General features: G+C 40.3%; 1 protein-coding gene across 1 annotated transcript; it reads right to left on the bottom strand.

Moving 5' to 3' along the window:
* Positions 1-2,574: 2,574 nt before the first annotated feature.
* On the bottom strand, positions 2,575-22,383 carry LOC139946376 (uncharacterized). The gene is given in 16 exon segments (XM_071944018.1): positions 2,575-6,899; positions 7,489-7,643; positions 8,183-8,344; positions 9,393-9,548; positions 10,769-10,923; positions 12,136-12,271; positions 12,654-12,752; positions 13,790-13,916; positions 14,914-15,002; positions 16,049-16,205; positions 17,297-17,472; positions 18,045-18,211; positions 19,013-19,130; positions 19,750-20,040; positions 22,167-22,278; positions 22,281-22,383. Coding segments are annotated over 16 exon segments (6,309 nt in total). The 5' UTR covers positions 22,347-22,383; the 3' UTR covers positions 2,575-2,756.
* Between the last annotated feature and the right edge of the window lie 1,633 nt (positions 22,384-24,016).

The following is a 24,016-nucleotide window of genomic DNA, read 5'->3' as shown; positions in this document are numbered from 1 at the left end:
GCTCTTGTATGGCACTTAAGGGAGCTATTAAAGTATGGGCGTGTGAAAATGCAAATATTTGACAATTCTATTAATGGAACACGTTGCCTTGGATTGGTCGAGTTGGTGAAAAGCATTTGTAACCGTTTGTTATAAAATGCATATGGTTAGAAAGATGTTTTAAAAGTAGATTGCAATGATAACACACAAATTTGCCTCGAAATTGTGTGGTTTTCCTTTTTACTTTGAGAACTAACACTGTCGGCCATTTATGGATGGCCGACCGTGTTAGACGGCGAGGTACAAGAAAAACCATGCAATTTCGAGTGGTACTTGTGTGGATCATTGTAATCTACTTTTAAAAAATCTCTCTAATCATAAGCGTTTTATAACAAACGGTTACAAATGCTTTTCAAAGACCAACTTGTCCGATCCAAGGCAACGTGTTCCTTTAATTAAACTGAGTTGTGTTAAACACAGCCACCCTACACTGCACACAGTTAGACATGTCACAAAATCGCAGAATGAGAGGGGACCACTTGCTCGATAACTTGATGCCTCTTTTGTAATCATTTTACCTGAGCGGGCGCGAAGAGTGGATTGCCACAGTCCTCATTATATAACTTAAAATGTGCTAGATTCTAGCACATTAATGAACCAATTCCAGGGGGTGATGAGCAGGCAAATGCTAACAAATATTGGCACGGCAAGACCGATCACCCTGGAAACAGTTTGATAATGAATACAATTTTTTTCTCTTTCTATTTAAACAAACCTGATATTCTTCCTACTTTTGTCTGGATCCTTTTTTGCTCTTGGTTAGATCTGAAAACCTGCGATAGCCTGAACAGTCTATAAAATTCTTCGCAATAAGTACATGTAGGTTAGCCCTTCTACTCAATACAGTGTTCATACTTGTTCCCCAAGGATAATATCGAAGTTTACATAGCGCATGCACGTACCTACCAAACAAGGTACTCAAGGCGCCGAGTATATACAAACTTTCAGAAAGATAGGTTATTGCAGTGATGAATTCTGAGCCCCAATTATTTAGCACTTAATAAGGGTTTACAAGGTGCTACGGCGCATTAAGCAGCCACAACCATCTGTTTGATAAGTGCACTGGGTTCATGCGTTACACAACACATGGGACCAACGGCTTTACGCCCCATCCAAATATCATGCCTGTATTTACTACAGACCTGAAAGCTCATCAATCAATCTGCACTGCGTGCGTTAATGAGGTCAACTGCCAGGTTTTATCTGCAGAGTTTTGTGTGGGTTTTCATGCGTGACCCTGGTTTGAATATTTAATTAGTCATAAGGGCTTCTGGGGACTGTTGCGGACATTGATAACGGGACAATCTGCTGTGTTTTGTGGCTTGTTTTCTTTCTTTTTGAAGCCATTTTTTTTACGTTTAAATTTCTCTTTTTAAATTTGGAGTTGCACTGATTTTTTTTCATACAAAACGACAGATATGCTCTTCATTCCAATTTACTGGTGAATAATGCTTTTCAGAAAGGCCTGAAACAGACTGAATTCCAGAAGCCCTTTTGACTAATTAAACATTCATACCGAGGTCACGCACGAAAAACCATGAACATTTTGCAGATGAAAGGAGAGCATTTTGTGTGCTGCGGATTGACCGTCATCTATTAAAAATGACATCTTCTGGTACACCTTTGCTGAAACTTGCTAGTGGCTCAAACTAAAATCTGTTGCAGATAAAATATGGAAGATGACCTCTTATTTGGTGGGTGCTATTTTCTTTGCAGAGCTTAAAGGTTAAAGGTAAGCATTCAATTGCATCTTGCAAATCTTGGGATACTATTTGCACTATTTCCCTCTTCTATAAATCCATGTTGCCTTTGTACATTTTATAGTAGATCAATAAAAAAAATTAAAAAGCACTCCAAAATACCATAAAAATTATGAATCATAACAATATTAAAACTAGATTCATTTTGAAAAAAAGGCTTAAAATTCTGCATTGATAAGTGATAGTAAAGCCCAGTTCATACTTCCTACAAATGCTAATAGGATACAAATTTTGACGCCACAGCAAATGGTTTGCAAGAGTTCAGCATAGCTCAACTCTTCTGATTCATTCGCTGCACATTTTAAATGTCAAAAATCATATCAAATTCGCTTAACAAGGAAATAAGAACCAGGCTTTAGTCTTTTGTCGACAGTTAACAGAAAATAATATTGAGTTTTGTTTGGTACACCATATTAAAAGAAGAATATCTTGGTCATCATTTTCAAAACCTTTTCGTTTAACCTACTAATCTTACCCCACTCGTAACCTGGAACAACTCATATCACCCAACAAGTGTAATTGATTGACTTACTGGAGGGTCCGCTTGTGATTTAGGCCTGCTTGTTGTTCTATCTACCAGGATGAAAGCTTTAGGGTGATAGAAGTTTCTGAGTTGCTGCCCCTGCCGCCTTGAGAGCAGTTGGCCATGACTCTTAGAATTCTGCTGACGACATTGTAGGATGATGGAGGGTTTCAAGCTTTATTCTCACTCAAGTCATTGCTGGAACCGAGTTCTTTAAACTGGTTTGTTTGCTTTGGACCTTGCTATTATGTCTCTGGTTCAGGAATCAGAACATAGGGGGATCCAGGTTCAGGTGAAGCAGATTGAGTTTGGTTCTCACTTGAGCCACTACTGGAATTGAGTTCTTTAGAATGACGTGCCTGCTGTGGACTTAGCTTCAAGGTCTCTGGTTCTGGAACCTGAACATAGGGGGATCCAGGTTCAGGTGAAGCAGATTAAGGGTGTTGAGTTTGGTTCTCACTTGAGCCACTACTGGAATTGAGTTCTTTAGAATGACGTGCCTGCTGTGGACTTAGCTTCAAGGTATCTGGTTCTGGATTCTGAACATAGGGCCATCCAGGTTCAGGTAAAACTAAATGAGGGTGTTGAGTTTGGTTCTCACTTGAGCCACTACTGGAATTGAGTTCTTCAGAAAGACTTGCCTCCTGTGGAACTAGCGGTTGGGTCTGTGGTTCTGGAACCTGAACATAGGGAGACACAGGTTTAGGTGAAACTGATTTAGGGTTTTGAGTTTGGTTCTCATGTGAGCCACTGCTGGAATTAAGTTCTTCAGAATGACTTGCCTGCTGTGGACCTAGCTTCAAGGTCTCTGGTTCTGGAACCTGAACATAGGGAGACGCAGGTTCAGGTGAAACTGATTGAGGGTATTGAGTTTGGTTCTCACTAGAACCACTGCTGGAATTGAGTCCTTCAGAAAGACTTGCCTGCTGTGGACCTTGCTTCAAGGTCTCTGGTTCTGGAACCTGAACATAGGGGGATCCAGGTGCAGGTGAAGCAGATTGAGGGTGTTGAGTTTGGTTGTCACTTGAGCCACTACTGGAATTGAGCTCTTTAGAATGACTTGCCTGCTGTGGACCAAGCTGTAAGGTCCCTGGTTCTGGACCCTGAACATAGGGCGACACAGGTTTAGGCGAAACTGATTGAGGGTGTTGAGTTTGGTTCTCACTTGAGCCACTACTGGAATTGAGTTCTTCAGAATGACTTGCCTGTGGACCTAGCTTCAAGGTCCCTGGTTCTTGAACCTGAACATAGGGGGATCCAGGTTTAGGCGAAACTGATTGAGGGTGTTGAGTTTGGTTCTTACTTGAGCCACTATTGGAATTGAGTTCTTCAGAATGACTTGCCTGCTGTGGACCTCGCTTCAAGGTCTCTGGTTCTGGAACCTGAACATAGGAGGATCCAGGTGCAGGTGAAGCAGATTGAGGGTGTTGAGTTTGGTTGTCACTTGAGCCACTACTGGAATTGAGTTCTTCAGAATGACTTGCCTGCTGTGGACCAAGCTTCAAGGTCTCTGGTTCTGGAACCTGAACATAGGGAGACACAGGTTCAGGTGAAACTGATTGAGGGTATTGAGTTTGGTGCTCACTAGAACCACTGCTGGAATTGAGTCCTTCAGAAAGACTTGCCTGCTGTGGACCTCGCTTCAAGGTCTCTGGTTCTGGAACCTGAACATAGGGGGATCCAGGTGCAGGTGAAGCAGATTGAGGGTGTTGAGTTTGGTTCTGACTTGAGCCACTACTGGAATTGAGTTCTTCAGAATGACTTGCCTGCTGTGGACCAAGCTTCAAGGTATCTGGTTCTGAATTCTGAACATAGAGTGATCCAGATTCAGGTGAAACTGATTGAGGGCTTTGAGTTTGATTCTCCCTAGAAGCACTGCTTGAATTGAGTTCTTCAGAATGACTTGCCTGCTGTGGACCTAGCGGTTGGGTCCCTGGTTCTGGAACCTGAACATAGGGAGACACAGGTTCAGGTGAAACTGATTGAGGGTGTTGAGTTTGGTTCTCACTTGAGCCACTATTGGAATTGAGTTCTTCAGAATGACTTGCCTGCTGTGGACCTAGCTTCAAGGTCCCTGGTTCTGGAACCTGAACATAGGGGGATCCAGGTTTAGGCGAAACTGATTGAGGGTGTTGAGTTTGGTTCTTACTTGAGCCACTATTGGAATTGAGTTCTTCAGAATGACTTGCCTGCTGTGGAACTAGCGGTTGGGTTTGTGGTTCTGGAACCTGAACATAGGGGGATCCAGGTTCAGGTGAAACTGATTGAGAGCTTTGAGCATTGTTCTCAATGCCAGGGGCAAGCTCCTTAACTTGACTTGTCAGTTGTGGTGTTTTTGTTTCAGGAAACTGAAAGTTAGAGGATCCAGGTTGTTGTGGGTTTGGAACGATGTGTGACGCCAGCTCAGGTGAAACAGGTTGGAAATCTTCAGGTTGAGTTGCCTGTTGTTGACTGAGTTGCATGCTCGCTATCTGTGGTTCCTGATCGAAGTGTGAACCTCCTTGTTCTGAAACAGTTTGTGAAAGTAGTGGAAGAGGCAGTTGAGTTGAGCCTTCACTATAGCTTTCCTTTAGAAGCTGTTCTACCTGCTGTTGAGCCAGTTGCGTGGTATGTGTTTCTGGAATCTCGATGTAGGGGGATACAGCTTGTGGCAAGATAAGAGAAGAGTTGTCAGTTTGGCTATCACATGAAATGGCTGGCAGTAGGGCTTCTGGTTTTTTGACATGACATCCATTTAGTTCAATTGGTTTTGTTTGTGGCATGTGATCATAAGGTAATGCAGACAGTGGCGAAACAGGAGTGTCCCTGGAGGTTGCCCCAGATGAATTCTGTTGCTGAATGATATCTGGTTGACTTGTTCGAGGGGTCTGCAGATTGGATTGGCTCGAAACAATTTGTTGCTGGGCTGTTTGACCGTCAGTGTTACTATAAGCATCCTGATTGGCTGCCTGACTCTGATGTGTAGTTAGTTGAAGGGAATTTATATCTGGAATCAGGATGTAAGGTGTCGCAGGAGGTGATAAGTCTAAAGGAGTGATGGCTGAGTTAGTGGCAGGAGGAAGCTTTCCTTGATAACCAGATTGATGTTGTGTCTGCTCAATTCTTGGCTTCTGGATGTATGGTAATGAGGATTGTTGCAGGGTATGAAGAGATGAGGGACAATCCTCATTAATGCTGGGCAGGTCAGGAGCATGCTGTTTTGGTTGATCAGTCTTGGCTCGAGTTTGTTGGAGGACGTTTACTCCCGGCGCCTGAATGTAAGGTGAAAGAGTTTGTTGAAAGACAGATGGAGAGTCATTTGGGGACATTCCATTTTGTTGCTTAGTCAGAGGGTCAAGTGGTTGCGAGCCTGCAGTATCTGATATCAGTGTTTCGGTTGCAGCAGGTATTGTCAAATCAGAAGGCTTTTTACCTGTGAAGCTTTCGACAGCACATGAAGGAGGAACCTTAGTTTGCATGGGATTCACTGGAGGTATCTGGATGTAGGGCGAGACTGGTTGCGGCACGACAAGTAGAGGTTTGTGAGTTTGAACATCTGTTGTAGTCATGGGAGAAGCCTGTTGACTTTCACTGGTTTGTGGTTTTCTTGGCGTCAGGAAATTCACTTCTGGCATCTGTATGTAGTGCGAAACAGGCTGTGTTGAGCTGTTCGTCAAATTATTGGATGAATTGGTTGAAAAGCTTGGAGGATTTAAGTCTTCTACCTTCGAGTAGGGTGAAACAGTTGAAGGCGATTCTGGTGGAGATTTTTGAATATGGCAACCTGCATCTTTCTTAATGGCTTCCATCGCCAGCATTTGTGAGTGAACTGAAAGTGTTGGAGACGAGCCAAGGTGGTGTGTCTGCTTCTTACACTTGGAAGCACCAACTGAGGGCTCTTGGCAGCGCTTGGGTTGTCTGTGAGGCACAGAACTCATAGCAGACATCAGGGTGTAAGGTGAGACTTCTTTAATCTGGGTAGTTTGATTATTGTTTAAGCCCACTATTGAAAGTTTGTTTCTGTTCTGGTTTTCCTGTTGTGCGGGTGTCTCAGAAATTGAACGAGATGCTGGACAAGATGTAAACACTGTGGACATCTGGGTGTAAGGCGATACATCAACAGATGGACTGGAAGGAATTCCGGTTCGACAGGTAGTGCTCCCCTTCAATGTGGTCTCCGCAACATATTGGCCTTCCATAGAGGGTGGGCCAAGACCAGAAGATGCAGGTATCTTAAAGGATGGTAACTCGCCTACCATAGTGTAAGGTCCAACAGAGTCACTATGAGACGTTCGAGAGGTTAAGCCACCGTTTCTCTTGTGCATGTCTTTTTGGATTTGTCCATTCTCTTCTTCAAAGACGCTGTCATTATTGTCGCCGATACTCAGCTTGTCCCGCAAATAGTCCAAGTTTCCACTACTTCTTGCCGGGGATGGCGGAAACCCACTGTCGTTGCTCTCAGAACGACTGAACTCGAAAGTCTGTTTCTTTGAGTCTTTGATGACGACGGACTCCAAGGGATGTGAATGACCAGTCTGTGAATCGTCAACGGGCATGTTGTCAAAGATTTCCTCTTCCATTTGACAGTGGTACATACCCTGTGTTTTGGAAAGATAAAGATACACAGTCTTAGAAACAACAAAGAGATATACCAAAATGTTATTTCATTACACTCTATATAGGTTTTTAGAGCCAAATTCAACAAAAACTCCTTATTAAAGGTAGTGGACACTATCAGTAATTACTCAAAATAATTATTATCATAAAACCTTACTTGGTAACGAGTAATGGGGAGAGGTTGATGGAATAAAACATTGTGAGAAACGGCTCCATCTGAAGTGATGTACTTTCGAGAAAAAAAAATTTTTCTATGAATTTGATTCTGAGACCTCAGGTTTAGAATTTAAGGTCTTGAAATCAAGCATCTGAAAGCACTCAACTTTGTGTGACAAGAGTGTTTTTTCTTTCATTATTATCTCGCAAGTTTGACGACCAATTGAGCTCAGGTTTGTTAAGATACACCAAGTGAGAAGAATGGTCTGTGACAATTACCAATCGTGTCCAGTGTCTTTAAATCAAGCGAATCAAAAATTAAAGAAAAGCTTTTAGTTTCGAATAACCAGTCCACGTGTGTGTTTAAGAAAATAGACAAAGATAGTGGAAGCTTGAGTGGCTTTATTCACTTACGCTGTTCATCTTCATGACATCCACATCTCTGGCAATTTTTGGGTCCGGGATGGAGCGGCTGTTGATCACTTGTCTGACGACACAGACTATTACTATCACGATAATTACCGCTATAAGCAGAGGACCTAACACAGCCGCAACGACGACCACCGATGCTGTAGGAAAAAAAGAAAACAAGTTCAAATCTTTGCTATACGTTGCTATACCCTGTAAAAAAAAATAATAATATTTGGTTTTTATATAGTGCTCTTTTTTTAGTACACCATGTCTCAAATCGCTTCCAACATTGTCACCCTCATCAATGGGCCATTTATTCCCTAAACCATCTCAGCTCCCTGGGGAGTATACAGGCCTGTGTCGCCAAATATGTAGCGCGCACTAAGCTAAACCAACCACAAGAACCATCTCTGCCCTCACAGGTACCCATTTACCTCTGGGTGGAGAGAAGCAATTATGGTAAAGTGTCTTGCTCAGGGAAACAAGTGTCACGACCGGGATTTCGAACCCACACTCTGCTGAACAGAAACACCAAAGCTTGAGTTCGGTGCTCTTATCCGCTCAGCCACAACACACTCGGGTTAATAGCCCCTTCACACTCTGTAAGGATGTAGACATGAGTATCATGAGCCTGGCTGGTAGAGCAGAATGCAATTTATGCAAAAAGGACAAAAGGGTAACCAGTTGTAGAACTTACCTTCATTTCTGGTTGTTGCTAGTACGTGGTCCGATTCAGGTCCCAGCCCAATTGATGTGTAAGCTGCTAGCCATACTGAGTACTGGGTAGAGGGTTCCAGACCATCAAGGGTTTTACTAGTAACATCTGGGCTGGATAGATTCTTATGTTGCAAAAAATCGCCTGGAAAAAAGGAGAAAAGTTTCACTTGTCAGGATTTTTTGTGCCCCATCTTAAGGACGCAGCAATAATGGTTAAAGGAACATTTCAGAATTGGTAAGAAACAAAAATTGTGAAGATCACAGATTTACCTAAAACTTACATGGTCTAACGATGATGATAGTAGAAAACATCCCTTGAAATATTTCTGTCTGAAATTTCATATTTGATGAGAAATAAAAAATCTAATTCGCATTTGGAGTTTATCGCTCAGTGAGCGTTTTATTCATTTTTGTTTTGGCATCGATGCAATGCAAAATTTGTAATTGGTTTTTCACTATTCTCTCGTGACCCAGATGGCGGATCGATCTCAAACTTCTGCAGGTTTGTCAGTTTATGTACATGGTGGATAACATAAAGTGCTTACACTGCCATCAACTTTTTGGCTAGCAAAAACAATTCTGTAATAATCCTTCAGGTGTCTTGCTTAAGGTCACAGGTGCCACAACTGGGACTCGAACCCACAATCTGAGAGATATTGTCAGTAATGCTCATCAGATTCAAATTGTGGGGGATAAGAAAAACTGATATATTTTTACTTCAAAGTGAAATGGTTCTCAAAATGCTTTATACTATCGAAAGCTGCTGTACTTCTAAATTCAGTTATTATTGCCATTAACTTTAAAGGCACTGCACACTATTGGTAATAACTCAAAATAATTGTTAGCACAACAATTACAAGGAGCAATATGAAGAGCTGTTGTAAAACATTGTGAAAATCGGCTCCCTCTGAAGTAACGTAGTTTTTGCGAAAGAGGTATATTTTCACTCAAATATTACCAGACTTCAGGCCTGAAGCCTTTTATTGGCATCTGAAAGCACACAAATTTGTGCAACAAGGGTGTTTTTTCTTTGATGATTCTCATGCAACTTCAATGACCAACTGAGTCCATGTTTAGTTGAGATATACTAAGCGAGAATACTGGTCTTTGACAATTACCAATTGGTCAAGTGCCTTCAACAAACATAACATTTCCCTTTATCTGGTTTTTTGGGGGGGTTCAACCCTTACCTGTGCAACTGCTCTCACTCTGGCAGTAGCCAATCAGGTAGCCCTGCAAGTCACCGTTGATACTGTTGAGGGGTAAAGGCTCCCACGTCAGGGTCAAGCTGTCTGGCTGGTCATTAATAGGTTTCACTGTGAGACCGGAGGGGGCAGCGCCTGGAACTGTTAGGTAAAAGAAGACGAGGAGCGACATGAGCAGGCTATTATCGATATTTTTGAGATATGATACATTGCCTAACATCAGAAGGTCAGGGCCCAATTTCATAGAGCTGCTAAGCACCAAAATTTGCTTAGCATAAAATTTCTTTCTTGATAAAAACAGGATTACAAACCAAATTTCAATTTGTTGCATATTTCTTGTTACTGGTATTCAGATGGTGTTCGCTTAACCTGAAAAACGCGTGAAAATTTGGTTGGTAATCCTGTTTTTATAAAGGAAGAAATTTCATGCTAAGCAAATTTTTTTGCTTAGCAGCTCTATGAAATTGGGCCCTGGTGAGCCCCTCAAAGTGAGGGATTCACTTTAGACATTAGAGAATTAGCAATAAACTTCCATAGGCGAGAGGCAAGTCAACATTTCCATCTCATAAACAGCATGAGGGTATAATGGAAAATGGGGTTAAAAAAAGGAGGTTCTCGACTGTTATAGTTTCTTTATTGTTGAAAGCATCTATTGACTCTTCCATCTTTTGTTTGGTTTGGTTGTGTTTCTGCTAGTGATCTTCGTAAGTTGAACTCTGTTGTCAGTCAGCAGAGAGGATTATCGGTGCTAGCCTGCCATCACTTGAATCAATCTATAGTGACAGAATGTGTAAACGCACTAGGTCTATAATGCAGGACGAGTTCCACCCAGCAGCTGATTATTTCCAATTTCTCCCTTCTAATCGTCGTCTTAAGCATTTCAAAGGAAAGCGGTTTAGCGATAGTTTTTATCCTCATGCTGTTCGTGCTTTTCAATGGGAACTAGTTTGTCTTCTGCTAATGTTGTAGCCTATATATTATGTGAATATATTTTAATCTTCTTCGTTAGTGTTTTTAAATGTAATTTTGTGATTTTAAAATCTAGAGAGGTCGAGGTGCACTACAATTTCCGATGTTTTTGGTTTTTAACTTTTTGACGTTGGCTGAATAAATCATTTTAATTCTAATTTTTTCTTTAATCCAGCGGTTGCAGGTTCAAACTCCACTCTAGTCAATTTACCGTTGTTTAACCCATAGCTATTTCAAATTTACTCAGTCAGTTTTCCTCGGGATGGATTACTTGAAATTTCCGCTGTGGCTTCCTAAGGTTCAAATCCCATTCTAGTAGATTTTTCTTTGTTCAACCCCAAAATGTATGAAATGATGTGAATTAGCCGCCGGAAAACCCAAGAGTGATTTACCTCCTTGCAATGTCCGGCTCCCACCCTCTACAAGGGCTACTTCACCAACCCCCAGAGAATTCCTTGCTCGGACGGTCACTTCGTAGAGAACGTAGGTATCTAGATGATCAAGTACGTGGTAATGGCGTGCTGCATTAAGAGTCATGTACGATCGCCTGAAATGGGAAAGATGCAACAAAGGGCAAAGACAATGAACATTTTGGTTTAATTTTCCTCGACCTTAAAGGAACATGTTGCCTTGGACCGGTCGAGTTGGTCTTTGAAAAGCGTTTATAACCGTTTGTTTTAAAATGCATATGGTTGGAAAGATGTTTTCAAAGTAGAATATAATGATCCATACAAATATGCCTTGAAATTGCATTTTTTTTCTTTAACCTCGTAAACTAACACGGTCGGCCATTTATGGGAGTCAAATTTTTTACTCCCATAACTGGCCAACCATGTTAGTTCGCAAAGCAAAAGAAACACCACACAATTTTGAGACAAATTTGTGTGGATCATTGTATTCCTTTTAAAACATCTTTCCAACCATATGCATTTCATAAAAAAACCGGTTTCAAACGCTTTTTATAGACCAACTTGTCCGATCCAGCAACGTGTTCCTTTAAAGTGAGAATTACAAAGACTGGTGGAAACAGTGCCTGCCTCGATAGATTTTGCAAGTGTAATGATTATGACGAGCCAGGCACTAGATGCAAACGTTTAATACTTGGCTGACTTGCTCCGATTACGGGAAAGCAAAACTTCACTGAAAGTGTGTTCAGACACATTTTATTTTAAACCCCTTCAGAGTTCGGGTTAGGGTTAAAGGAACATTACAGAATTGGTTTTTGCTAACAAAACAGTTGCTGGCAGTGTATAAGCACTATATGTAAACCACCATATACATAAACTGACAAACCTGTAAAGGTTTGAGATCGATCGGCCAGCATCTGAGTCACGAGTGAATAGTGAAAAACCGATTACAAATGTTGCATTGCACTGATGCCAAAATAAAAATTTATAAAACGCTTACTGAGCGATAAACTCCAAACGCGAAGTTAGATTATTTATTTCTCATCAAATATATCATTTCAGACAGATATATTTCAAGGGATGTTGTCAACTATCATCATCATTAGACCGTGTAAGTTTTATGTAAATCTGTGATCTTCACGATTTTTGTTTCTTACCAATTCTGTAACGTTCCTTTAAATTTTCTCTAACACCCAGTTTCAAACAAGGTGAATTAATGGCTGTTGTCCAGGACAGGACTTGAATACCCACTGGTTGTCCCGGACAAGGTTCCTCTAGGCATACAGATTGGTCTATACAATAGACAAAGCCCATGCTTTGTGATCAGGCCTGAATATTTTCACTTTTCTTACCATTTCTCGTCGCTCTTTCTCCACTGGACAATGTAGCTCTGTATGATACCGTTTGGTTCACTAGGTGCCCCCCAAGTCACGTTGATGGAAGTTGTCGTCAGGGCAGTAGCTTGGACCCAATTCGGAGCGGCTGGTGCTAAAAGAAAAAAATGGAGAGTAAAACTGATATGAGTGGAGTTCATAACTTCATTAATTTCACTTGCTAAGCACAGAATAGTGTTGCTTAGCAGAACTAGGTTACCAATCAAAATGACATTAAGTTTGCATTGTTGTGACTGGTGCCTCACTCAATTTTTGCTTAGCAAAGATATTTGTCAAGCAGTATTTTCTACCTAACAGGTTTATAAAATTGGGCCCAGGGCTTGGATTTGGGAGAAGACTGCCATTTGCAAGATCTGTCTTTATGTTAAAATCAGCTACCTTTTCCAAAAATAAAAGAAACCGGTTATTCTAAATGCCATGTCAACTTTTTTACAAAACAGTGCATGAAGTTAAAGATTGCTGTGCCTATTACTCACTTGCTGTTTCATCCCAAATTTGTACTGAAGCCCACGGTCCGGGGCCAGCTTGGTTAACCGCTGCAACTTTGATCTGATAAGGAAAATACTTTGACAACCCTGTAAGGAAAAAAATGTGATGAATTTGTTTACAGTTTTTTTAAAGTTCTATCTGCCCAGGCAAAACAACAACCATTTTACAAAAAGTGCCTGAAAATTTGTAAAATTTCTATAAGTAGTTTGTATTTACATTCAAGGGAAGGTACTTGTTCACCATTATTCCCCTACTCGAACTTTACGATCATAAATAGTCTACAAGAGCTTCGTCCATTTTGTTTTCACTCATTGTACAATGCTTCATACTATCGTAACCTGCTATACTTCTAACCATAGTGCAAGGAACAGAAGGAGTTTCAACTCCAGTCTTAATCCCCTAAGCTCAAATTAATCTGCTTAGCACTGCACCCACCTCCAGTGGAAGAACTATGGAGGTGAACCGCAGCGCCTGTAAAAGGCTGCACACATTCCGACCGCAGCGAGCTCTTTGTAGTGGTGTAGTGGTGTAGCGCCTCGCCCCCCAGTTCATATCCCATCGGGAGCACTGCAGGTTTTCAGAGTCCCTACTACCTGTATGATTTTCCTTGCAAAATTTCTCTGGGGTTTTCCCCCACATCTAAAACTGAAATTTCTTCACTGTCTTCTCTCTTCTTGTTGGCTCTAATAAGAGCATTGAGAATTAAATCCAAATCCAAAGGCAGCGTGACCCTTTTTAAAGCCACTGGACACTATTGGTAATTGTCGAAGACCAGTCTTCTCACTTGGTGTATCTCAACATATACACAAAGTAACAAACCTGTGAAAATTTGTACTCAATTGGTCATCGAAGTTGCGAGATAATAATAGAAGAAAAAACACCCTTGTCACACGAAGTTGTGTGCTTTCAGGTGCTTGATTTCGGGACCGCAAAATATAATTCTGAGGTCTTGAAATCTGGAAAATTACTTCTTTCTCTAAAACTATGTTACTTCAGAGGGAGCCGTTTCTCACAATGTTTTTTACTATCAACAACTCTCCATTGCTCGTTACAAAGTAAGTTTTTATGCTAACAATTATTTTGAGTAATTACCAAAAGTGTCCAGTGCCTTTAAATGACTTACTTGAAATGGTAAACCATGTTCTTGTGGAGCTCCAGAACAGCACCTCTTGGTTCTCCGAAGCCTCTGTCTTCACAGCCTCTATCTTGTATTCAAGTATGATACCATTTTGGTTCTGGACTTCCAATTCCTGTGTTCAACAGAGGGAACAAAATAAATTTACTCTGAAGGAGGTCGGGCTGGCTTAGTGGTTTGTAATGTGGTCAAGCTAAATGAGTTATTTGTCGGAAATAACAGTGGAGAAAAACCAGCCAAGACAAGCCAACAGCGGTGAAAGTAAATGTGCTGGATGAAGTTTCAACTCGACTTTAAACCCTATTTTTCGCAGTTTCGTTCTCTCACATCTCTTGGTGTTTCTACTTTCATAACTTTTGAACCAAGATAGTATCAACATGGGGGTTCTAAAAGCATTATTAAAGCATAGAATATGCTCTTTTCAAATAGGAAAAAAAAATAGGAAAACGACCTGGGTAAATAAACAACTCATTTTGCATGATCACATGCCTTCCACCGAACTAAAATTTGACAATTCTGTGGGGGCCAGGTTGGCTCAGTGGTTTCTTTCCACGCCTTTCACCTCTGTGGGTCCTGGTTTGAATCCTACCTCAGACTGGAACCTTCCATGGGGAATGAGTTTTCAGTCCCTACCTGATTGAATGGGTTTTCCTCCCACATCCAATACTTAATATTTCTCCATGTTTATTTATTTTTGTTGTTTTAGTATTTGGACATATAACTCTTTGATGGCAAAATTTAAATAAAAAACGGTCACCAGCTGTGACACTTGTGCCCTTAAGCCAGACATTTAACCATTGCTTCGTCCTTCAGATGGGACATCAAGCCATTGGTCCCATGTATTGTGTAACGCATGTAAAAGAACCCAGTGCACTTATTGAAAAGAGAAGGGGTACGCCCCGGTGTTCCTGGTCCGATCGGCAGCAAATTGCGCCACAACACATTGTAAACCACTCCATGGTGCTATCTGAGGATTAGGTCTCAAAATTCAAATGCGTAGTTCCACATCTTGCAGGAAATACTAAATATTACAGCGCCAGAAGTGTCACTGAGTGCTGGACATGTGCACAATATAAGAAGCCATAATTATTATTAGTTATTATTATTTTTACCTTCCATACAAGATTCACATCTCTAAAGAAAGGATGACCTGGAGTGTTCTCTTCATGAGCAGTAAGGTTTCCAACAATCCCGGAGGGTGCTAAATGAAGTTTAAAAAAAATACAAGCATTACTAGATATGTACAGTCGACTCCCGTCATTATTACGAGATTTTGATTAAAGGCAATGAACACTGTCCGTAATTACTCATAATAATTGTAAGCATAAAAACTGACTCTGTAACAAGCAATGGAGAGCTGTTGGTAGTATAAAACATTGTGAGAAAACGGCTCCCTCTGAAGTAAAGTAGTTTTAGAGAGAGAAAGATTTTTCCACTGAAATATTTGAACTTGATTTTGAGACCTCAGAATTAGATTTTGAGGTCCTGAAATAAAGCATCTGAAAGCACACAATTTCTCTTCCATTATTATCTCGCAACTTCAACGACCAATTGAGTTCAAATTTTCACAGGTTTGTTACTTTGTGCATACGTTGAGATACACCAAGTGAGAAGACTGGTCTCAAAAATGCCCTAAAAATTACTAAGTTCCAGGTCTTGTATTAATGTGGCGCAATATGCTGTCAATCAACCCAGGAACACCAGGGCAAACCTTTTCTTTTTCTGATAAATGTACTGGGTTCTTTAACGAGAATTTACAATACACCGGACCGAAGAAGGATGGTGTCTTGATATCTTTCCTCACCTTCTGCCTCTGAAACCCCTGTTCATATTCCACCGGGGGCACTTAGTTGGTTGGGTTTTCAGTCCCTACCTGCGTGGGTTTTCCCTAGAATAACTATCTGGGGTTTTCCTCTCATCACATCTAAAAACTTGAACTTCCTTCCTTGTCTTCTCTTCATGGGGTTCTTGGCTAGTACAGTTATCAAGTTCACTTTTGATTTTGGGTTAAACAAAGACAAATTGACTTGTGCAGGATTTGAACCAGCGACCTCCGAATTAACTGGCCCGGCGCTCTACCAACTGAGCTATCTACCCCTACGATGGCAATATCTTTGTTTGGGGGTGCCAGTCAGAAGCCATACCGTTAACTTTATTCAAGCCATGCAGGCAGGGTACACCCTGTGGTTAATTAATCTAGCTCACTTTTGATCAATGAGAGTCTCTGGTTTGGACAATCATACTCACATGTCTGTCGTGTGTAGACTGTTTCCTCTGGTGTCCACTCGCTCCAGTTCTTCTCATCCAGTCCGTACCTGGCACCTAGCTGAATGGCATACTCAGTGTAAGGCTCAAGGCCCTGCAGTATGTACTCTAAGATGATGGTTCTTCCTACATCCACAACCTGGTGAAATAAATTTCTCGTTAAAGGGAAGGACACGTTTGGTAATTGTCAAAGACCAGTGTTCTCACTTGGTGTATCTCACCATAAGCATAAAATAACAAGCCTGTGCAAATTTGGGCTCAATTGGTGATCGAAGTTGCGAGAAAATGATGAAAGAAAAAACACCATAGTTTGGACAAATTTATCATTATTTTAGTGAGAAACAATACAATATTTCAGAGCGAGTCGTTTCCCACAATGTTTTATAATATCAACAGCTCTCCGATGCTCGTTACCAAGTCAACTTTTAAGTTAAAATTTGTTTTGAGTAATAACCAAACGTGTACCTTCCCTTTAATAAAAAAGGGGACTTTCAATCAATCAATCAAAAGAAATTGATAAAGCGCCTAAATCAAAAGTTTGCTCGAAAGCACTGATGTATGGGCACAAACAGGAGAAACGTTATTGATGATACACCTCCTGAAACAGGTGAGCTTTCAGGAGTGTCTTGAATGTATGCAGTGAGGTGGTATCTCTGATGTATTGTGGAAGTTTGTTCCAGATTCTGGCTCCGTATACAGAAAATTATCATTCGGCAATGGAGACACAATGGGGGACAATAAATACATTTAAAGTCACAAGTGAAAGATTCAGCTCAATACAGTGTCTACTTGCTGATCAAACAGCGAAAACTACGGATATTTTCACAATAAAGTTGAACCCTTCCTTGTTAAGTTAGGTGACAGCAGGTACCAATGGCGTCTCTAGCTGCAGCATCCTCATCAAGGGACAATAAAGGCCGAGTCACAATGCAGCAATAACAAAAACGATACTGATCACGACTCAAAGAGAACACATTTTATTGGTTGAATGAGCGTGTGCATATTCTATGTGGAGCAATTCAACCAATAGAATGTGTTCTCTTTGCGTCGTGATCATTATTGTTTTTGTTACTGCTGCAGTATGACTTGGCCTTTACCCTCATAAATCTGATAACTGACTTATGCATGAAAAATTTCTCATCCGAAAGTATCTTGCTTTAGGCCACAAGCCTTTAGGAAATTGGGTTTGCTAGACTGAGCACTTGGCACCCCGTCCAAAATTTGTTTTACCTGTTCCATACAGCCAAATGTGAGGTTGGTCTGGCATCCAGCCTTCTTGTATTGCAGCCTGTATTCTAACAAGTTCGTAATCCTGTGCCACTCATCAGGCAAGAACCAGGTTATCTTGAGGGATGTCTCCGTTAGCAGGGCAGTCACCATCACGTCTCTTGGTGGATTAACCACGACTGCGGCAATCGATAAAGATACAATTTTTCATGAAATATAAAAAACAGTCACAATAACTGCCTCTAGCTACTAGGCAAATCTCGGTGGTGATTTTTTCACAGACATCAGGAAAGTATGAGCGTACCGCTAAAACCAAACAATGTTCTTTGTACAAAAAGCAAATATAAAGTCTATAAAATTGCTGTGGAACCCGGTGCTAAACTATAGGATTCGAACTGCCTTTAGCTACTGGCTATCTCAGTGGTCTAGCGGTAAAACCTGTGCTCTATAATGGCAAAGGTTGTGGGTTCGTATCCCAACCAGATGAATGCCTTTGGCTCAGTCCTTTATCAAACAACCAGGACCCTAACAAGACCCTTGTTGCCTCTCTTTTATTCCCTCATTAAAACCATAGACCTTTGTTTATGCAGAGCAGATTCACACCATGTGGATTTGACAACTTTGTGTTCTAAAGACCCAGTAACACCTGGTTTCTTCCCGCGTGTGAAAAGTGCTAGTATTGGCGCTGTTTATAAAGGATAGTCAGAGCTCTACAGATTGGTAGATTCTGATTTGTTGGTTTATAACCTACCATCGTTGTAAGGGTCGAAGGACAGAGTTGTTACGGCTTCACCGAGTGGATTTGTCGTGGTGACTCGGACTTCTTGTCGAATTCCGCTATTGTGAGCGATTCCAATAAAACAGGCATATGGCTCACAAGTTGGACAAGGGCACTCTCTCCAATTATCATCATTGAATCTAAAAAGAACAGTTTTAGAGGGAAGGTTTACATTGGTAATCAATCACTCTTACAATTAATAGCAATTTATCATTTTGCCACTGTTTTCACTAAGAGGCAATTTTGCCCCTGCAGCAAATTTTTCATGAGAAAACCACATTTGAAGTTATTTTTAAATAATTATTTGGGACACTGTTTGCCATTTAAACGTTGACATTTAAACCCTGGCAAATATGTTATTATTTTAATCACAGTGCTTAATGAGTAATTACCTGCTAAACCTGAGTTTCCCTTTGTGAAAATTGTGGAAATGAGGTCTGTGTGAAGTGCGTCACGTACAAACCAATGCGTAAAAAAAACGAGCGTCTGTTCGTGAAAACTAAAATTTGTCTAGGTCACACAAAATACCTCTTTATCAAAACTCAAAAAGCAGTGTTGTCGTTTTTGGGCCCCGCGCCAGCACTATGTAATACAATGTAAAAATTGGCAAATCTAAGTGTGGCTGAGTGGGAGTTTGGTAAAATGGTTTACAGTTTCCGGTAACAGTGACGATTTGTCTTCCACCTAGCGTTCCAAAGTTTAAGGGCCTTGTCACACGAGGCAACTTTTACAGGCAACTTGGAGGTAACCAACTGCAGCACATGCCGCAGGACCACTTTGGTGGCACATGAGTCATTCTTCGAACCTTGTCTTATCATCAACAAGAAAAATATGTTAACATTGAAATGTGAATGCCTTTCCTATTGCCTGGAACTGGTTGCTTGTAAATTGCCTCGTGTGACATGACCCTTACATTGCAGCAGCATTGTGAGATGACTTACATTCGGAACTGAAAATGATGAGTTGTCCGAAGATTTGTGTTCGTTGTTTCTACCCAGTTACATCGATACTCGTCAGGACTACGGATTGTGCATTCCAGCTTAACAGGCTCGGGTTTTGCTGCAAAATTACAAGTTTGTTAATTTTTAAGTTCTGTTTGTTTTTGGAGAGTTTCTGCCTTGGACTAAGTTTTACAGCTCCTTTGATTTAAATTTAGGGTGAAACAAAGGACATTTTGCATGCTTTACATCACAAGGCCAGATGGCTATACTTCATTCTACACTTGACTGCGTTAAAGGCAGTGGACACTATTGGTAATTACTCAAAATAATTATTAGCACAAAACCTTACTTAGTTGGTAACGAGTAATGGGGAGAGGTTGATAGTATAAAACATTGTGAGAAACCCCTGAAGTGACGTAGTTTTCGAAAAAGAAGTAATTTTCCGCAAATTTGATTACGAGACCTCAGATTTAGAATTTGAGGTCTCGAAATCAAGCATCTGAAATCACACAACTTCGTGTGGCAAGGTGTTTTTTCCTTTCATTATTATCTCGCAACTTCGACGACCAATTGAGCTCAAACTTTCACAGATTTGTTATTTTATGCATATATGTTGAGTTACACCAAGTGAGAAGACTGGTCTTTGACAATTACCAATAGAGTCCAGGGTCTTTTAATCAACTGCTACCAGGGGCACGTTACATAGATATTTTTAAATAATATTTTTCATCACTTACTTCCAATTAAAACTTCAACCCAAATCTTCGCTAAAAAATCATCCTCTTGGAAGCCACACGAATAGGAGGAGCTCTGATCAAACGTGACATTCATCAATGAAAGCTGCGACACACTGTCACTGATCGCAGAGTACCAGTCTGTAGGGACAGCTTGTGAGCCTCGGTACCACACTATGTCCACGGCCGTTTGGTCGCCAGGCTGCGTCACATTGCTCAGGGTGCAGTTCAGGTGTAGGTCGGTACCCTGTTCAACAAACACAGGTTCTCCACTTCTCCCTGGCTCCACATAACCTGTTTAAAAGAAGACACATTACTGACAATGTATCAAAAGCAACTTGATTTTAGCCGCAGCTTAACCTTTTCCTTAACCATATAGGCAACTTTAATAGTCAAGTAAGCTCACAAACAAAAAAACTCAAGACTGAGCACAAGGGCCATCGTATTTTTGTCCATGTTCACCCTCCATACCCAAGCTTAATTACCAGGGCCCAATTTCATAGAGCTGCTAAGCACAAAAATTTGCTTAGCATGAAATTTCTTCCTTGATAAAAACAGGTTTACCAACCAAATTTCCACGTGATTTTCAGGATAAGCAAACAACAGCTGAATACCAGTAACAAGCAATATGCAACAAGTGGAAATTTGGTTGGTAATCCTGTTTTTATCAAGACAGATCAGATCTTTCCAATGATGATATTAAATTAAAGCCATTGGACCCTTTCGGTAAACAGTGTTGTCCAAGGCCCACACTTTGTGTACCACAACTTCTTTTATCAAATAACAAACCTGTGAAAATTTAGGCTCAATCGGTCATCGGAGTCGGGAGAAAACAACGGAAAAACCCACCCTTGTTTCCGCGCGTTTCGCCGTGTCATGACATGTGTTTGAAATAAATCCGTAATTCTCGTTAACGAGAATTTATATTGTTTTGCTGTTTTCTCAAAAAGTAAAGCATTTCATGGAATAATATTTCAAGAGAAGTCTTTCACCATTGCCTTCTGTAAACCCTGTAAGTTATTTGTAAATCTGTGAACTTTTATTTTTTTTTCTGAACCGAAAGGGTCCAATGGCTTTAAAATAAGGTAGATATATATGCAATCCCTTCAAATTGGAGTTGAAAGATCCCAAATTTCTTTACACCTAAAAAGTGCCAATATGATTATATTAAATGTACAAAAAAGTAATTGAGATTCCAGATCACACTGATGAGGGAAGACAGACAAAGAACTTTGACATTTAATAACTGATTTTTGAGTTATGAAAGCCTCTCGCTTTTCTCAGATTCAAAGTTTTTGGGGTGCAAAAATAACCTCAAAGGGTGTCCTTTTTACCAATGATTCTTAATAACAAAAGCTCACCAGTGCTCCGAAGAACATTGATCGTTAACCGTTGGAGCAATTACCAAATAAATAAATAAATAATAAACCACAACCTTGGGAAACTGACTGGGAAAATTATATGGGTTGAACAGAGACAAAATTGACTAGAGCATGATTTGAACTAACGACCTCTGGACTAACATGCTCTTCCAACAGAGCTATCTAGACCTACTGCCCTATGTCGGCAGTCTCCCTTTTTTTATCAATAAAAAGGAGACTGCCAACATAAGGCTAGATAGCTCAGTTGGTAGAATGCCTGCAAGTTAATCCAAAGGTTGTTGGTTCAAACCCCGCTTTAGTAAATTGTTCTTTGTTCAAATCAAATCATTTAAGACATATGTAAATAAGAAAATAGATATAGCTGAATTGCAAACTGCTAACCAACCCAAAATGACCTTGTATGGTATAAATTTAAGAAAAAATAGTTCTAGGCTAAGGCCAAGTAAAAAAAAACATGTTTCAGGTCCGGGCTTTTCAAAAAAGGAGGAAGAGGGGCATTTTATTTTTTATTTCAAGATGGCCGCCATTCTTTGTTAAAATGTCAAATTAATATCCAATGTTTTTTCTACTGCTGAAATACATAAAACATAAATGAAACAATTTAGTCGAGGCATTCAGACAAGACATTCAGATTGTTTTTGCTGAGATCATTTAAAATAACCCTATTTAACAACCAAAACAAAATAATAAAATAAATGTGCATAAAAAATGTGCATAAAAAAATAAAAAGGAGGCGGCCTGTGAAAAGGATGCGGGCGGGGACGCTAAACTTGTTTCTTTTTTTACTTGGCCTAATGGCCTGACGTTTCACCTCTAGATAAGGCTTTCTCGTCTCCCTTTTCATTGTTTACCCCTTACTTTTTTCTGTGTGCTTTCCGACTCTCTCTCTCTATTAATTTATTTCCAATTCCCTGCTTATGTTGCATTACCTGATTTTTGTTGTGTTGTCATTTAGCCTTCGAGAAAGACTCTGCTTGGGTCAAAACGTCAGGCCATTAACTTTTGTTTTGCAATCTATGTATTTTAATAAATCTTTACCATCTAAAGCAGACACCACAATTGGGAATGTTGACAGACCTGACAAGAGGAGAACGGCAGTTGCTCGAAACACGCAGTGAAGAGACATTATGCGGTTCATCGTGCATTTGTCTCTTGCTGGTCTAGGAAAGTGAAGCGGATTCTAGGCCGAGTCCATACAGTCAGAGTCACTTGAAGCATTGGGTTTCTACACAGAAATACAAACCCTGATGAGCTGAGGAACGTCAGTGGCTAGGGGAAACAAAACTTGATATTTGTCATTGTGATGTCATGAAGCAAAATGAATCGTTTGTTGACCCGGGTTAACTTAAAAAAAAAATTATACTTTTGCAAAGAGCATAATCTAATAATGTTAAAAAATACCGTTTAAAACACCAGGTGGCTTAAAATACTGTTTTTTAATTCAACAGTTGTGAAAGTAGAAATAAAAAGAGATGCAAAAGAATGAAATTGAGAGAAGGAGTTTTAAGTTGAGTTGTTTATTGGAAACACATTTTAGCACACCGTTTCACCAAACTTGGGACGGATCAATTTTTCACGAATATGTTACACATTTTGTGGGGAAATTTTTCACAGAAAGAGAAAACGGTTTTTGAGGGAAATTCATAATCAGTAGGCCTTTAGACTAAAATTATACATTGAGGTTTTTAGTTTCCGATCCTGTCCCTTTCAGTGAAATTCAAGTTTAAGTGAAATTCAAGTTTTAAATATAAATGTAAATTAATTAAAATAGAGGGGCAAACCATCTTTATCTTTAAGACTTTATAAATGTTTCCATCTTTATCAGAAAAAAAGTTGGATCACACCACCACTTTTCAGGCCATCATCATAATATTTTGAGGGCTTTTATAGTGTTAAATGGACTTCAAGTTCCTCCTTTTGTATCGGCTACCACCACATTTCCACTCATTTTTACCACTCATTTTTACCAAAAGGAATGGAATATCTCATTTGAGTAAATTACTCGTTTGGCAGAACAGGCATTTTTCCAAGAATAATTTCAACCGCTGTTAATGAACTTCAGAGGTTTGACCTTGATAGATAATAGAGCCAGACAACTCGATTTGGTGCAAGTCCTGTATTGATGACCACTAACGTCATGATTACAGTTTAAAAAGCCCCGCACGATCATCATAACACTATCAAGAGAAACATACTGCCAATTGATACCGTTTCCTGCACACATGTCACGTATGGGTATTCATTTGGATTGTTCCAATAAAAACAACCCAAGACCGAACATAAAATAGCAACCGACACTGAAATGATGGGGCCTACGTACCTTTCATATAGTTTCCGAAATAATATATGAAGTTGACGAAAAGCAAAAAAGTTACCTCTGATTAAACTAACAAACTCCTCCACAGAATTAGCACACACAAGCTGTCAATCGATGCCGAAATCTGGCCGTTGCTATCAATCAAGACGAAAAAAGAACAGACCAACTCAATGACGAACGTGATTTCCGTACTTTGGCCGCCATGATCGTTCCACTTCAGAAATTCCGAACTTTAGTTTCGCACCGCTCTACTTCCTGTTTCAGGGCCATCACAACAGTGACTACAGATATCATTGTTATTTAAATTAGGGGGTTCCCTTCGCCACACCCCAGCACCTTTGGGCTGATAGGGCTTATTGATAGTGATAGTGATACGGGTCGGTGGCCCTTTTTCAGATTTTCAGATACGCACGTCCACATTGGGCTATTAGTTATAGGTTATTGGGTTGTTGTTTTTTTGCTTTATATCATGTCTGTGGATACCACTGGATTGCATGGCTTGCTGGTTTGCTCCATTTACGTTGATAGACTTGAAGGTTTGCATTGATGGAAAGACGACAAACAAAAGAAA

The sequence above is a fragment of the Asterias amurensis genome, chromosome 13 (assembly GCF_032118995.1).
Source record: "Asterias amurensis chromosome 13, ASM3211899v1".
NCBI lineage: Eukaryota > Metazoa > Echinodermata > Asteroidea > Forcipulatida > Asteriidae > Asterias > Asterias amurensis.
Note: the sequence above shows the minus strand (reverse complement) of the source record. Positions and strands in the feature narration are given on the sequence as shown.